The sequence below is a fragment of the Zalophus californianus genome, chromosome 8, assembly GCF_009762305.2.
Source record: "Zalophus californianus isolate mZalCal1 chromosome 8, mZalCal1.pri.v2, whole genome shotgun sequence".
Lineage (NCBI taxonomy): Eukaryota > Metazoa > Chordata > Mammalia > Carnivora > Otariidae > Zalophus > Zalophus californianus.
In genome coordinates this window covers 8757412-8773307 of record NC_045602.1, presented here as the reverse complement: position 1 = coordinate 8773307, position 15896 = coordinate 8757412, and the positions used below count along the sequence as shown (strand labels likewise).

Sequence of the window (15896 nt, the reverse complement as noted above, 5' to 3'; positions counted from 1 at the left end):
TTTAGCCATTCTGACGGGTGTGAGGTGGTAACTCATTGAGGTTTTGATTTGGATTTCCCTGATGCCGAGCGATGTGGAGCACTTTTTCATGTGTCTGTTGGCCATTTGGATGTCTTCTTTGGAAAAATGTCTGTTCATGTCTTCTGCCCATTTCTTGATTGGATTATTTGTTCTTTGGGTGTTGAGTTTGATAAGTTCTTTATAGATTTTGGATACTAGCCCTTTATCTGATATGTCATTTGCAAATATTTTCTCCCATTCTGTCGGTTGTCTTTTGGTTTTGTGGACTGTTTCTTTTGCTGTGCAAAAGCTTTTTATCTTGATGAAATTCCAATAGTTCATTTTTGCCCTGGCTTCCCTTGCCTTTGGCGATGTTTCTAGGAAGAAGTTGCTGTGGCTGAGGTGGAAGAGGTTGCTGCCTGTGTTCTCCTTTAGGATTTTGATGGACTCCTGTCTCACGTTTAGGTCTTTCAGCCATTTGGAGTCTATTTTTGTGTGTGGTGTAAGGAAGTGGTCCAGTTTCATTCTTCTGCATGTGGCTGTCCAATTTTCCCAACACCATTTGTTGAAGAGACTGTCTTTTTTCCATTGGACATTCTTTCCTGCTTTGTCAAAGATGAGTTGACCATAGAGTTGAGGGTCCATTTCTGGGCTCTCGATTCTGTTCCATTGATCGATGTGTCTGTTTTTGTGCCAGTACCGTACTGTCTTGATGATGACAGCTTTGTAATAGAGCTGGAAGTCCGGAATTGTGATGCCGCCAGCTTTGCTTTTCTTTTTCAATATTCCTCTGGCTATTCGGGGTCTCTTCTGGTTCCATACAAATTTTAGGATTATTTGTTCCATTTCTTTGAAAAAGGTGGATGGTATTTTGATGGGGATTGCATTGAATATGTAGATTGCTCTAGGTAGCATTGACATCTTCACAATGTTTGTTCTTCCAATCCATGAGCATGGAACGTTTTTCCATTTCTTTGTGTCTTCTTCAATTTCTTTCATGAGTATTTTATAGTTTTCTGAGTACAGATCCTTTGCCTCTTTGGTTAAATTTATTGCTAGGTATCTTATGGTTTTGGGTGCAATTGTAAATGGGATCGACTCCTTGATTTGTCTCTCTTCTGTCTTGTTGGTGTATAGGAATGCCACTGATTTCTGTGCATTGATTTTATATCCTGCTACTTTACTGAATTCCTGTATGAGTTCTAGCAGTTTTGGGGTGGAGTCTTTTGGGTTTTCCACATACAGTGTCATATCATCTGCAAAGAGTGAGAGTTTGACTTCCTCTTTGCCGATTTGGATGCCTTTGATTTCTTTTTGTTGTCTGATTGCTGTGGCTAGGACTTCTAATACTATGTTGAATAGCAGCGGTGAGAGTGGACATCCCTGCTGCGTTGCTGACCTTAGGGGAAAAGAGAGCTTTTCCCCATTGAGAATGATATTGGCTGTAGGTTTTTCATAGATGGCTTTTATGATATTGAGGTATGTACCCTCTATCCCTATACTCTGAAGAGTTTTGATCAAGAAAGGATGCTGTACTTTGTCAAATGCTTTCTCTGCATCTATTGAGAGGATCCTATGATTCTTGTTCTTTCTTTTGTTAATGTATTGTATCACATTGATTGATTTGCGGATGTTGAACCAGCCTTGTAGCCCAGGGATAAATCCCACTTGGTCATGGTGAATAATCCTTTTAATGTATGTTGGATCCTATTGGCTAGTATTTTGGTGAGAATTTTTGCATCCATGTTCATCAAGGATATTGGTCTGTAATTCTCCTTTTTGATGGGGTCTTTGTCTGGTTTTGGGATCAAGGTAATGGTGGCCTCATAAAATGAGTTTGGAAGTTTTCCTTCCATTTCTATTTTTTGGAACAGTTTCAGGAGAATAGGTATTAATTCTTCTTTAAATGTCTGATAGAATTCCCCTGGGAAGCCATCTGGCCCTGGGCTTTTGTTTCTTGGGAGATTTTTGATGACTGCTTCAATTTCCTTAGTGGTTATAGGTCTCTTCAGGTTTTCTATTTCTTCTGGTTCAATTTTGGTAGTTGATACATCTCTAGGAATGCACCCATTTCTTCCAGGTTATCTAATTTGCTGGCATAGAGTTGCTCATAATATGTTCTTATAATTGTTTGTATTTCTTTGGTGTTGGTTGTGATCTCTCCTCTTTCATTCATGATTTTGTTGATTTGGGTCATTTCTCTTTTCTTTTTGATAAGTCTGGCCAGGGGTTTATCAATCTTGTTAATTCTTTCAAAGAACCAGCTTCTAGTTTCATTGATCTGTTCTACTGTTCTTTTGGTTTCTATTTCATTGATTTCTGCTCTGATCTTTATTTTCTCTTCTCCTGCTGGGTTTAGGCTTTATTTGCTGTTCTTCCTCCATCTCCTTTAGGTGTAGGGTTAGGTTGTGTATTTGAGACCTTTCTTGTTTCTTGAGAAAGGCTTGTATTGGTATATACTTTCCTCTCAGGACTGCCTTTGCTGTATCCCAAAGATTTTGGACAGTTGTGTTTTCATTTTCATTGGTTTCCATGAATTTTTTTAATTCTTCTTTAATTTCCTGGTTGACCCATTCATTCTTTAGTAGGATGCTCTTGAGCCTCCATGTATTTGAGTTCTTTCCGACTTTCCTCTTGTGATTGAGTTGTAGTTTCAAAGCATTGTGGTCTGAAAATATGCAGGGAATAATCCCAGTCTTTTGGTACCGGTTGAGACCTGATTGTGACCTAGGATGTGATCAATTCTGGAGAATGTTCTATGGGCGCTCGAGAAGAATGTGTATTCCGTTGCTTTGGGATGAAATGTTCTGAATATGTCTGTGAAGTCCATTTGGTCCAGTGTTTCATTTAAAGTCTTTATTTCCTTGTTGATCTTTTGCTTAGATGATCTGTCCATTTCAGTTAGGGGGGTGTTAAAGTCCCCCACTATTATTGTATTGTTGTCAATGTGTTTCTTTGCTTTTGTTATTAATTGCCTTATATAATTGTCTGCTCCCATGTTCGGGGCATAGATATTTACAATTGTTAGATCTTCTTGTTGGATAGACCCTTTAAGTAGGATATAGTGTCCTTCTTCATCTCTTATTACACTCTTTGTTTTAAAATCTAATTTGTCTGATATAAGGATTGCCACCCGAGCTTTCTTTTGGTGTCCATTAACATGGTAAATGGTTTTCCACCCCCTCACTTTCAATCTGGGGGTGTCTTTGTGTCTAAAATGAGTCTCTTGCAGACAGCATATTGGTGGGTCTTGTTTTTTAATCCAATCCGATAGCCTGTGTCTTTTGATTGGGGCATTGAGCCCCTTTACATTCAGGGTAACTATTGAAAGGTATGAATTTAGTGCCATTGTATTGCCTGTAAGGTGACTGTTACTGTATATTGTCTCTGTTCCTTTCTGATCTGTGCTGCTTTTAGGCTCTCTTTTTGCTTAGAGGACCTCTTTCAATATTTCTTGTAGGGCTGGTTTTGTGTTTGCAAATTCCTTTAGGTTTTGTTTGTCCTGGAAGCTTTTTATCTCTCCTTCTGTTTTCAATGATAGCCTAGCTGGATATAGTATTCTTGGCTGCATATTTTTCTATTTAGTGCTCTGAAGATCTCATGCCAGTCCTTTCTGGCCTGCCAGGTCTCTGTGGATAGGTCTGTTGCCAATCTAATGTTTCTACCATTGTAGGTTACATATCTCTTCTCCCGAGCTGCTTTCAGGATTTTCTCTTTGTCTCTGAGACTCGTAAGTTTTACTATTAGATGTCGGGGTGTTGACCTATTTTTATTGATTTTGAGAGGGGTTCTCTGTGCCTCCTGGATTTTGATGCCTGTTTCCTTCCCCACATTAGGGAAGTTCTCTGCTATTATTTGCTCCAATATACCTTCTGCCCCTCTCTCTCTTTCTTCTTCTTCTGGGATCCCAATTATTCTAATGTTGTTTCGTCTTATCGTATTGCTTATCTCTCGAATTCTGCCCTCGTGATCCTTAGTTGTTTCTCTCTCTTTTTCTCAGCCTCTTTATTTTCCATCATTTGGTCTTCTATATCGCTGATTCTTTCTTCTGCCTCATTTATCCTAGCAGTTAGTGCCCCCATTTTTGATTGCACCTCATTAATAGCCTTTTTGATTTCGACTTGGTTAGATTTTAGTTCTTTTATTTCTCCAGAAAGGGTTTCTCTAATAACTTCCACACTTTTTTCAAGCCCAGCTAGTATCTTTAAAGTCATGATTCTGAACTCTAGGTCCGACATCGTACTATGTCGTTTTTCTTTTTTAAAATTGATTTATTAGCATGCTGATAGACCCTGTATATTAACATACATATGTTGGAAATACATTCTGTGTTACATATGTTGGAAATACATTCTCTTGGACTGTTACTTCTCTGTTGCTTACTGAATTTTTAAAAGTAGATGTAGTCAAATCTATGTATTCTGTATTTTGATTCTTGCTGGGGAATACCTTCCCCAGCCCAATATTATGACAATATTCTCTTATACTTTAACTTTTTAACTTTTTTATATTTTAATTTTGGGAGGGGCAGGAGTCTATTTCTGAGTCACCAGGAATTTATTTTTTTATATGAAGTCAGATTTGTTTATCCCAAATGGGCAGCCACTTTTCCCAGTGCCGTTTGTAGAAAAGCCTGTCTTTTTCCCATGAAGTAAATGAAATGTCCTTTATATCATAGACTAAATTACCATATACACGTGAATTTCTTTTGGCTCTGTTCTATTTAATTTGTTATTTCTCCTGCACTAAAATCACCCCCGTTGTTTTAATCTCTGTAGTTTTTCATGTATTTGGTAGGGCAAGTCTTCTCATTGTTCTCCTTTTATAATATTTTTGTGGCAATTCTTAACATTTTTTTCTGTGAAGTTAGAATTAGCCTTTCGTTCTGTTAAAAAATACAGTTAAAATTTTTTCTTGCATTGCTTTAAATTGGTAGATATTTTGGGTTGTTTTGATTATTTTGAAATATTAAGCCCTCCCATAACAATATAGTATATCTCTGTGTATAGAACTTGATTTTCAGTAAAGCCATGTTACTTTTTCCCATCAGATATGTTCAGAAGAAATTTATGCATAAGAAAACTAGTTTTTAAATATATAGATATTACAAGATGCAGAAAAACAGCATTGGTTCAGTCTTTCAGTACAGTGTTGAGTTAGTAGAAGTTTTTTATCCTTATCTTTTTTATTATGTTAAACTTCATTGAGTAGTCCTCTAGTATTTAACGATTAAACCTGATGTTTGCTGAAGCTTTCTGATTAAGGCAGAGAGGCCTGTCCATCTTTGTTTAGCTTACCAAGTATTTTTTTAATCAGGAATAATGTTGAAGTATTGTGTGTTCTTCAGCTGCTTTTAAGATGGTTTTCTTGTTTAATCTGTTATTATAGTACACTAAAAAAAATAAGTTTCAAGGTAGTATAAGATAAAAGGTAAATACTATTTGCTATAAATTTATATTCTCTATAAAGTACTGAATTTGATTTACTAATATTTTAGGTAATTGTCCATCTGTTTGCATAAGTGACATTTGACCTTTGATTTAATTCAGTTTTTTTTAATGGGCTTTTTTGGTTTGTTTTCATTCTCGTGAGACTACCCTAATAAACATAGTTGGGAAGCTCACCACTTTTTTCTGAGCTTTGGGACAGTTTATATAATATAGAAAATATTCATTCCGTGAGGCTGGATTGAACTTGCTTGCATATCTTTCAAGAAAAATTTTTCAATATATTTGATGATAAGTTTTTTACCACTAATATTTATTATGATAAATTCTAAACATCCCAAAGTAGAAAGAAGGTATATTGAATCCCCATGTACTGTTCTGTCAGCTTCAATAATTACCAACCATGGCCAGTCTTATTTCAGTCACACCAGAAATTGGCAGACTTTTTTGTAAAGAGGCAGATAGTACCTACTTTAGGTTTTGTGGCCCAAGAGGTAGATAGAATGTTGATAACTTATATAACAAGAAAACAAATTTCTATAAATTTTTTATTGATGAAATTTAAAATGTGATAAGTACAACTTAAAAAAATACAAGTCTATTAAGGAGAATAATTAACTTATTTTCTGGGGGCAATAGCATTTTGTTTAATTGGGGTTCACAATCAGTGTTTCCTATCAAAATGGTAGATGTTCTGTTAATGTTAATGTGTAATAAGGTTTTTTTTACACATTCATCTTATTAGAAAATGTCTTTTCACATAGGTTAGGTACTGCCAAATACTGTTATCCACCGGCATATGATTTATTTTTTATTAATAGACTTAATTTTTAAACAGTTTTACATTTGGGGTGCCTGGGTGGCTCAGTTGTTAAGCATCTGCGTTCGGCTCAGGTCATGATCCCAGGGTCCTGTGATCGAGCCCCGCATCAGGCTCCCTGCTCCACGGGAAGCCTGCTTCTCCTACTCCCCCTGCTTGTGTTCCCTCTCTTGCTGTGTCTCTCTCTGTCAAATAAATAAATAAAATTAAAAAAAATAAAGAGTTTTACATTTATAGAAAAATTGAGCAGATCGTGGAAAGCCCCAACCCCAGACAGTCTTCCTCTATTAACATCGTACTTTAGTAAGGTACATTTGTTATAATGAATGAACCAATATTGATACATTATATTAACTGAAGTCTATAATTTATTCAGATTTTCTTTGTTTTTACCTAATGCTCTTTTTTCTGTTCTAGGATCCCATCCAGGATAGTATGTTGCATTTAGTTATCCTATCTTCTTTGGCTCCTCTTGGCTATGGCAGTTTCTCAGACTTTTTCATGTTTTTAATGACCTTTACAGCTTTTAGAATTACTTGTCAGTTATATTTAGGATGTGTATAGTTTTCTATTAGAATTTGTCTGATGTTTTTCTCATTATTTAGACTAGGGTTATGAGTTTTTAGAGAAAGACTATAGAGGGAAAGTGCCATTTTCATCATGTACCCAGGGTATATACCAGTACTTTATCTATAACTGTTGATGCTGACCTTGAGCATATGATTCTGATTAAGCATATTTATCACTTGGAAGACGTATATAGAATCCTGTTAAATTCTTGTCTCGATATTTACCTTTTAGAAAAGTCATTACATTGCAGGTTGGTCACTTCCACCTGAAGGTTAGGCAGAAGCTTCTCAGTTGCAGAGTTTGTTTATTCATTTAAATGATTTTATTTATTTGAGAGAGAGAGCACAAGCAAGGGTAGCAGTGGAGGGAGAAAGAGAAGCAGGCTTTCCACTGAGCAGGGAGCCCGATGTGGGGCTTGATCCCAGGACCCTGGGATCATGACCTGAGCCAAAGGCAGACACTTGACCTACTGAGCCACCCAGGTGGCCCTCAGTTGAAGAGTTTAAATGGATTTTGAAACATGGATATTTGCTTTGCATTTACATTCAGGTCAAAAAAACGCTGTTGGAACTGTGAGACTGTCATTTGAGCTCAGAAAATACATCCATTGCCAATTTGTGTAGGAGTGGAGATCTCACTTCTTGTTTTGATTTTAATAGCGTGGGAAGCATAAAAAGTAGCTTGATGTTAGTTGTTATTAAAAGCTTAAGTTTTGTGGGGCACCTTGGTGGCTCATTTGGTTAAGCATCTGACTCTAGATTTTGGCTGGGGTCATGATCTCAGGATGGTGGGATCGAGCCCCACCTCTGGCTCCAAGCTCTGTAGGGAGTCTACTTGGGCTTCTTTCTCCCTCTCTCTCTTCCCCTGTGCATGCTCTCTCTTGTGAATACTCTCTCTCTAAAATAAATAAATAAAATCTTTTTAAAAAGCACTATTTTACCTCGTCATTTTAGGTTGTATTAATTAAGAAACGTTACCAAGTCTGCGGCTAAAGCTAATTTAGAAAGCTATTCAGTGTTCCATAATAGTAGTTGAGGGTGGTCTTGATCAGACACATTTCAGTCTCAACTCTCAGCTCAAGTAATTGCAATAAAACTTTACCAGTGCTAAGCCATTGAACTGCTGTATGGTAGCGTGAGGATGTTCAGCATCTATTTCTGACAAAAATTCACAGAACAGATGATGATGGTTAAGTCCACAAGAGCAAATAACATCCATTAATACTACTCATGTATTTATTATATGAGGGATTCAAATGTATTTTCCTGTGAGTACTTACTGATCAGTATTACAGAGACTAACTATAGATTTTAAATATCACACATTTTCACAAGCTTTGTAAATTTGTCCAATGAAGCCTTCTTCTGTTCCACATGTATTTTTACCCCCATCTTTTGTTAAAACACCTTACCAGATTCTACTTCAGGTTGTACTGCATTAGTGTTTTCTCAACTTCTTTGAAAATATTTTTGCCTGAGTTCATCTATGCAGACTATAGAGGCTTATTTTTTACTCACATCAAACTTGGCACTTACTCCTCCAGTAACTGGTAATGACTGCATACCAGTAACATCTGTTGACTCATTAAGAGCCGAGGAAAACCACTCGAAATCATTTGCCTTGTTTTTAAATTGACTACTGATATTGCCACCAGTGTCCTCAACTCTTTGAGCAGCTGTCGTTGAAAGACTGAGAGTCTTGCGTTGATTTTCTCTAGACACATTTCTTCAGCTGATGCAATCAAACACAACTTAATTAATTCACCATTGGTGAATGGCTTTTCTTGCTTGCCTAATAAATAAGCCATCTGGAAACATTCTTTGGTTTCAACCTTACATACATTTAGCAAATTTTAACATTTTTCCATCGTTAATTTTAAGCTTTTAATTTTGAAAACATTGCAAGAATTCTTGAAATACTTTTTGTTCTCCTACCCAGTCTTTTCTCCCTTTTTTCCTTCTGAGAGATAGCTGCTGTCCTAAAATTCATATGTTTTTTCTGTGCTCAATCCCTCCATTCCTCCTTCCCAATTAGATCTTCTGTCAACCTCTTATTTTCTCATGTGATTTTTGACTAATTCAGGTTTTTCTCTCTTGAATCAGTTTCTGTTTTCTGCGACCTTATCTGTCTTCTCTTTGACTTTTCTATTGAATGGAGTATATGTAAATTTTTTAGTTAACATTTTTTTGTTTTATTTAAAAAATACTTTTTTTTGCTTTTCTTTTTAATTATTTTCTGCTTTTAAAAAAATTCCCTATCTCCTGTTTTCTTTGGGTTTATATTTTTCTTTTCTAGTTTCTTTATCTGAGTTTCTTTATCTACCTAATTTTTATTGTCAGTCTTTATTTTCCAATGCAGATATCTCTTTGAATATTGGGTAGTGAAAGGTTAAGGAGAGATACCTACAAATGCGTTTGTAGTTATAAATTTCCTGTTGAGTTCTGCTTTAATTTTATCATGCTTTTTTTTAAAAAAAATGATTTTATTTGTGATATACACAGAGAAATACATAAAACAAGCAGCAGAAAGATTTATTACAAAGTAAACACCCATGTATTTACTTCCCAGGTCAGAAAATAAACATTGCCAGATTCCAGAAGTTCTCTTGTGCTCTTTCCCAATCACTGCCTCCATGTGTTCCTCCCAAAATAACCACTCCTCTGACTTTATTAGTAATCATTTTCTTGTTTTTCTTTCTAGTGTACCACCTAAACAAGCACTCAGAACTATAGCTTTCCTGTTTATTGAATTTTATATAAGTGATGTCACTGATTCAGTATCTCTTCTTTTGTATCTAGCTTTTTTGTTCAACATTATGTTGGCATGAGTTACCTACATTGCTACAGTTTATTAGTTTCATTGCTGTGTTTTATTCCATTGCATGTATATACCACAATTTGTTGGTATATTTCAAAATTTTATTTGTTACAAGTAGTGTAAATGTTTTTTATTCTGTTGGGTTTATTCCTAGGAGTAGCATTTTTGGGTACTTATAATCAATCTCAGTAGGTGGTGACAGCTTGTTTTTCAGTGTGGTTATAGAAGTTTAGTTTGTAAGTTTCCTTTGTCCCTGCCAGCACTTGGTATTATCAGTTTTAAAACTTTTGGTCATTTTTGGTCATTTTTGTGCATGCAAAGTGGTGTCTCACAGAGGTTTAAATTCATCTTTCTCTAATGAGATTTCATACCTTTTCATCTTTGAATATCTTCCTTTGTGAAATGCCTGCTTTAATTCTTCTTCATTTTCCTGTTAGGTTGTCTGTTGGTTTAAAAGAACTGATTTGTAGGAATTCTTTTTATTTATTTTGAGTCTGAGTTCTTGGTTTTGTTCTATGTTTTCCCTATTTGTTTGTGGAAACCTTTTCTGTTTGCATTGCTTGCTTCTGGGGGGTGGGTTGGGACATGTTGGGTGGACTGTACAAATAACTTTTCTTCTGAATTTGTGGTTCCCATGCCTCTGGGGAGTCATTAGCAACCTCGCTTGGTGTGATTTCTCTGGTCCCAGTGCCGCTGCTCTAGTCTGCGCGCCACTAGCTGCTTATGAGCAAGATGATGGGGAACAGGAGAGAGGAGAAGGCCCTGTTCGAAGTGTGGCTACCCGCAGCACACTCTTTTCCACTCGTGGTGCTTACTCCCTCTTCTCGTATCTATTGAATGTGGTATCTTTGAGGTTTTTCGCAACTGCTCCTACCCCCTCAGCTTTCTTTTTTGTGAATTATGTGCAGTAGCTTGTTTTGTTTTCAGAAAGCTGTTTTTTTAAATTATGAATTCTTCTGTCATTCTTTCACCGTTTACGTCCCTCCTTCTGTTTCTCTTTCAAAATATCTCTATTTAAATAGATTCTCATATTCTCTAAGAGGGAAAATGATTCATTTATGTATATTTTTCAGCATGAAGAAGTTAACTATATAAAAAGCTTTGTCTGATACCTGTTTTTCCATTAGGGATGTCCAAATATAAAATCAAAGGTTTCATAAAATTCAGCTCTTTTGGTTGTAAAATTATTTGTCTTTTTCAGTAGTAATAATTGTTTTGGGTTTTGTTCCATTTAAGCTTTGGGTTTTTTTTTTTTCCTTAAATTTTTTTTTTCCTTTCTCATTTTGTTTTACAGCTCTTTTGTGCTTTTCAAGATGATAAGTATCTGTACATGGTAATGGAGTACATGCCTGGTGGAGATCTTGTAAACCTTATGAGTAACTATGATGTACCTGAAAAATGGGCCAAATTTTATACTGCTGAAGTTGTTCTTGCTCTGGATGCCATACACTCCATGGGCTTAATTCACAGAGATGTAAAGCCTGACAACATGCTCTTGGATAAACATGGACATCTAAAGTTGGCAGATTTTGGCACATGTATGAAGATGGATGAAGTAAGTAATAAGCAAGTAAAAAAAAAAATGCTAGTTTTTAAAAAAAAAATGAAAGAAGCTTCAAATCTTGACTTTATAGTTTTAAACAAAGATAAGTTTAGTTTTGCTATGTAGTGACTTAAAATAAAACTTTTTTTTAATACTGATCATTCATCTAGCTACAGAGTGCTTTATTTCCTATATAGTACTAGATTTGGTAAATACAAGAGAAGAATACAGATAACTTAGGTATCTCCCTGTAGAATGGTGACAAGCAATTGCTAGCAATTAAAAGTAGTTCATGTGCAAAATGATCCAGGTGAAGAATAGGACACAAAATATAAATTAAGGTACATGGGTATTATTTCCATCACCATTATTTCTGTATTTTTCCTTTAAAAAGAAAAAAGCTAAGGTAAGAAGTTTATGTTACTGTCTCCTACCAACCCTGTCTGCACCAATCATATTGAATAAATTTAGGAATATCATCTATTGTGTACTTTACCTGTTGAACAATTCACATTATAATTAATAGATTCAGTAGTTTTAACCTCATAGCTAATTATGATGTTGATTTATTTTTGTTGCAAAATTTATATCTCTTCTCTTTTTCTCTTTAAGTATATATATAATTCCTGGCAGTAGTTCCTAATGGGGAGGAACCATGGTTTTTTTTGTTGTTTTTGTTTTTTGTTTGTTTGTATTTCTCTTTTGGATCTAGGGGGTGATTTATATGTATCAGACTCTTTAATGTTAGTGTGTGTTGACAACAAACTAGATACTATCTTTTGTATAGTTTTTATAACCTTCCAGTATGCTTATATAGCTAATCGTATTTCTTAACAAAAATATCTTATCAAGATGTTTATTTTTAATTAAGTTGATTTTCTTTTCTCTTTGCTTCTTATTCATTACACCTATGTGACATTCACCTTTATAGATCATACTACCTTCATCAGCATTCTTTATTCTTCCAAGCTCAGCTCAGATTTTTATCTCATTTACAAAGTTCTTCCTGATAATCCTAATCTGACTGATCAGTCTTCTAATGTTCTTATTTATTTAGAATTTGTGCTGTATTTCATAGGCCATTTTCATGTATCTAGGTTTGTATGCCCTGTCTACTCAACTAAAACTTAACATTCCTTTCTTCTTTGGTCTTATTCATAGATATGTATATCATTGTGTCCATCTTTTGCATACATCAGTGTTTAGTAGATGGAACATTTGTCCCAAAGCTCCCTCTTGTGGTGTTTATCATAATACAGTGTGAAATGGTTAATAGTAAAAATTATCTTTAAGGAAAATAAAGTATAAGATAATTTTCTAATAGAATGCTAAACTTTTTTATGTCTGTTCTACATAATGAGTGATGTTTATGTGCTGTGCTTCCATGGGTGTATTCTGATTTTAATTAAACCAAAACTTTTGGGAGGGTATAGAGATATAAGTCACACCACATATTTTTAGGGTAGGAAATGATGGTTAAGGAAAAAAGGGTATAGAGTGTGGGGGACAGGACAGAATATGGTTTTTATAGAATATGAGCATGTAAGTCAGTACATTGTCTCTTTAAAAGGCAAAATAAAATGTGGCTTATATAATTTTATTTACTATTTTTTAATTCAGGTACATATAGCTGAGCTAATTATACTCTTTGGTTCATCACCTGTTGTCATTAGGAGTCAACAGAAAGGCTTCATCTGGTTTTTATTTTATGATGTTTTCCCCCTTTCCATTTTAGTCTTATTCTCTCTGTCCCTAATAAACAGCCACTGTCATGTGTTTACTATAAGCTCTTGCAGACTGTTAATATAGTGTACATGTGTATAAGTAGTATAATGGTATGGATGTCATTTTTTTTTTTTTACTTTTTTTCACTCAATCTTGTTTTATATCTATTCTGATATATGTAAATTAGCTCATTCCTTCTTAGCGTTCCATAGTATCTGTCTATTAATTTTACTTATCCCCACTTGTGTTGGATTCCTAGGCCACATCAGCTCCCTGCTACTAACAGGACTATGTTGAACTTAAACACTGATGTTGGACATCTTCACACATGTCCCATGTGTATTCTGACTAGGGTTTCCTCTATATACACACTTAGAAGAAGCGGGACTACTGACTCAGAGCATACATATATAAAGTATTCCCTGACCTCCAGAATGGCTATAAATGTTATAACCTCTTACTAGTGGTGCATTAGAGATCATGTCTCTCTGTGTTCTTACTCACCCTTCCTATTACTCACTCTCTAAATCTTACAATTCCATTGGTGTAAGGTAGTAAGTTTTAAAAATTATATTTATTTTATAACTAATGATGTCAAACTTTTCTTCATATAATTGTCAGTCATTTATCTCATGAATTACTTGTGTATCTTTTAACCTTTTTAAAATCAACTTCTTGTTGATGTTCAGGAATTCCTTATATAATCTCAGTAGTGATTCCACAGATATTGCTCATATCATCTTCTAGTCAGCTACGCATTTGTGTCTGTTTGAACAGGAATTCTTAATTTTGATGTAGTGAAATATATATTTTTTAAATACTGAAGTTTAAAAATGTTGTTTGTTGTACCCCAGAACTCCATTCCTCAAGTAATACTAATGATGAGAACAACTATATATGTTGAAGAATAAAGGAGTTTTTTATTAAAAGCTGTTTGTTATTTAGCTGTTAATACGAATAAGTGTTATTGCAAGTTTCAGGTTCATCACTTTATTGGCCTCTGTTTGATTATCATGATCTCAAGGCCGTTAGAATTGTTCCTAGTTTCGTTCTCATTCATCTGCACGTCTATAGAAGGGATTGGCAAACTGGAGTACAAGGCCAGATCTGGCCTGTGGTTTGGTTTTGTACAGCTCCTTTACTAAAGATGGTTTGTCCGTTTTTAAAAGATGGTTAAAAAACAAAAAAAGATATGAGGTAGAGATCCTGTGTGCCCACAAATCCTAAAATATTTACTGGCCTTTTACAGAAAACTTTGCCAACCCTTTATCTACAATATAGACAGAGATTCTCAAATTATATTTTAGCTCCTCTGGCCATGGATAAATGCAAAAATAAAATACAACTAAATATTAGAACCTACAAAGACTAAAATAATTGGTTACTATTGCAATTAAGAGTATTGGCATATGTCAGTAAGTTCTCTCATTAATAAATTGTGGTTTACACAGTTTCCTGGATACTGTTACTCTTTTTCTCTCTGAAAAAAAATATGTAGATGTGAGTGAATGTCTCAGTGTAGTATATTTACGTCTAGATGTGTCTCAGTTGATAGCCGAGAAGTACTGCTATTTAAAATTGCTTGTTTAGTTAGGTAAATGGAGTTCCCTCTTCGCTTGTCATTATGCATTTCATAGCCACCTTTACCATCTTTATGGCACATTTTATGTTAGTGTTTTAGGTTACCTGAAAATAATATAAAATTATATCCCTTATTATTCTAGTGTGTACTATTTGATTAAATGAGGCTATACTTCTTTAAAAGCTAATCAGTAAATTGTTAATGTTCTTAACCCTTCTACAAGTGACATCCGTTTTTAAAATGGAGGTATTTCTATTCGTGTTTCTGAAAAAACCCTATTTTCTGCAAAATTATACATAGAAGTGAATAGGTTTATGGGAGTAGTAGGGACAGACCATTCAAAAGCTATGCAACTTTGTAACCAGAGCCCTAATAAAAGTTAATAATTGGTACCCCCAGGAGATAACTAGAATAACAGGCAGCCTTTTGTGCCTTGGGCACTGCACAGTGCAAATGGACATGGGCTTCTAAACCACTTGGGCTGTTTTTTAGATAGAACAAAGAAGAAGCAAGACTTTGCACTAGCCGAGAATTTTATAAGGTGAGGGATATGCCTGTTTGAGAAAGGAGCCCCTGCTGCAAGTACTCATTTTTCATCATTAAAATGGACCAAGTAGGCTCCTGCCTTTGTAGCAGTCAAGCTGAGGCTCTTAATGCTTTTCTGATAATTAAGAATTCCATTTACAATTTTTTTCCACTTTCACAGGAAGCATTTAGAATAATTTCTTTGGCCAACTGAGGATTTATGACTGACCAGTTTTGTGTTTTCAGTAAATCTCTCCAATTATGATATTTTGTCCATTATAAAACACAAGCTATATTTTAGCAAATAAACATGTAATCTTACCCATTTAAAGTACTCATGAGGAAGCTTTTGAAAATGCATACCTGTTTATGTTGCTCTCCTACTTAAAACCGTTCTGTAGATTCCTGTCATCTACTGAGTAAAGTTCAAACTCGTTAGCTATGTGAAGCTTCTTATGATATCCCTTCCACGTTTCACCCTCATTCTCTATCACTTGACCTTTTGTGCCGTATAGTTCACTGGTCTTAAATTACATATAGTTGTTTTTATGCCATGAAATCAATGATTTCATGATTCCTGGCCTTCATATATGATGTTGCATACAGTTTACTTGGCAGATTCCTACTCATACCTTGAAACTCAGTTCAAAATTTTCTTATTTGGCTTCATAGGTTGACTCCTATGTCTTAGCCATGCCCCCCTTTTGGAGCATTTTCTTATTTTTTGGCACTGTAAGTCACTGAAGACTTGTATTTTCTCTGTCCCAGCTCTGGAATCAGCCACTTTTCCAGAAAGCTCAGATTTCTTTTATTTAAGAATGGTATTTAGAAATCAGTATTTGGGCACTAGATATGCTTATTCCTCCT

The 15896-nt window shown here is 35.0% G+C and overlaps 1 protein-coding gene across 8 annotated transcripts in view; it reads left to right on the top strand.

Annotated features, from left to right (window-relative positions):
- ROCK2 (Rho associated coiled-coil containing protein kinase 2) overlaps positions 1-15896 on the top strand; it is a 149791-nt gene that overhangs the window by 83117 nt on the left and 50778 nt on the right. For all 8 annotated transcript variants that reach the window (XR_003524518.1, XM_027620937.2, XM_027620938.2 and 5 more), the window contains exon 5: positions 10949-11209. Coding sequence is in view for 7 of the 8 variants with exons in the window: in XM_027620937.2 (XP_027476738.1) it covers positions 10949-11209 (261 nt within the window). In the remaining variant the exon portion in view is untranslated. The remainder of the gene's footprint in view (positions 1-10948; positions 11210-15896) is intronic.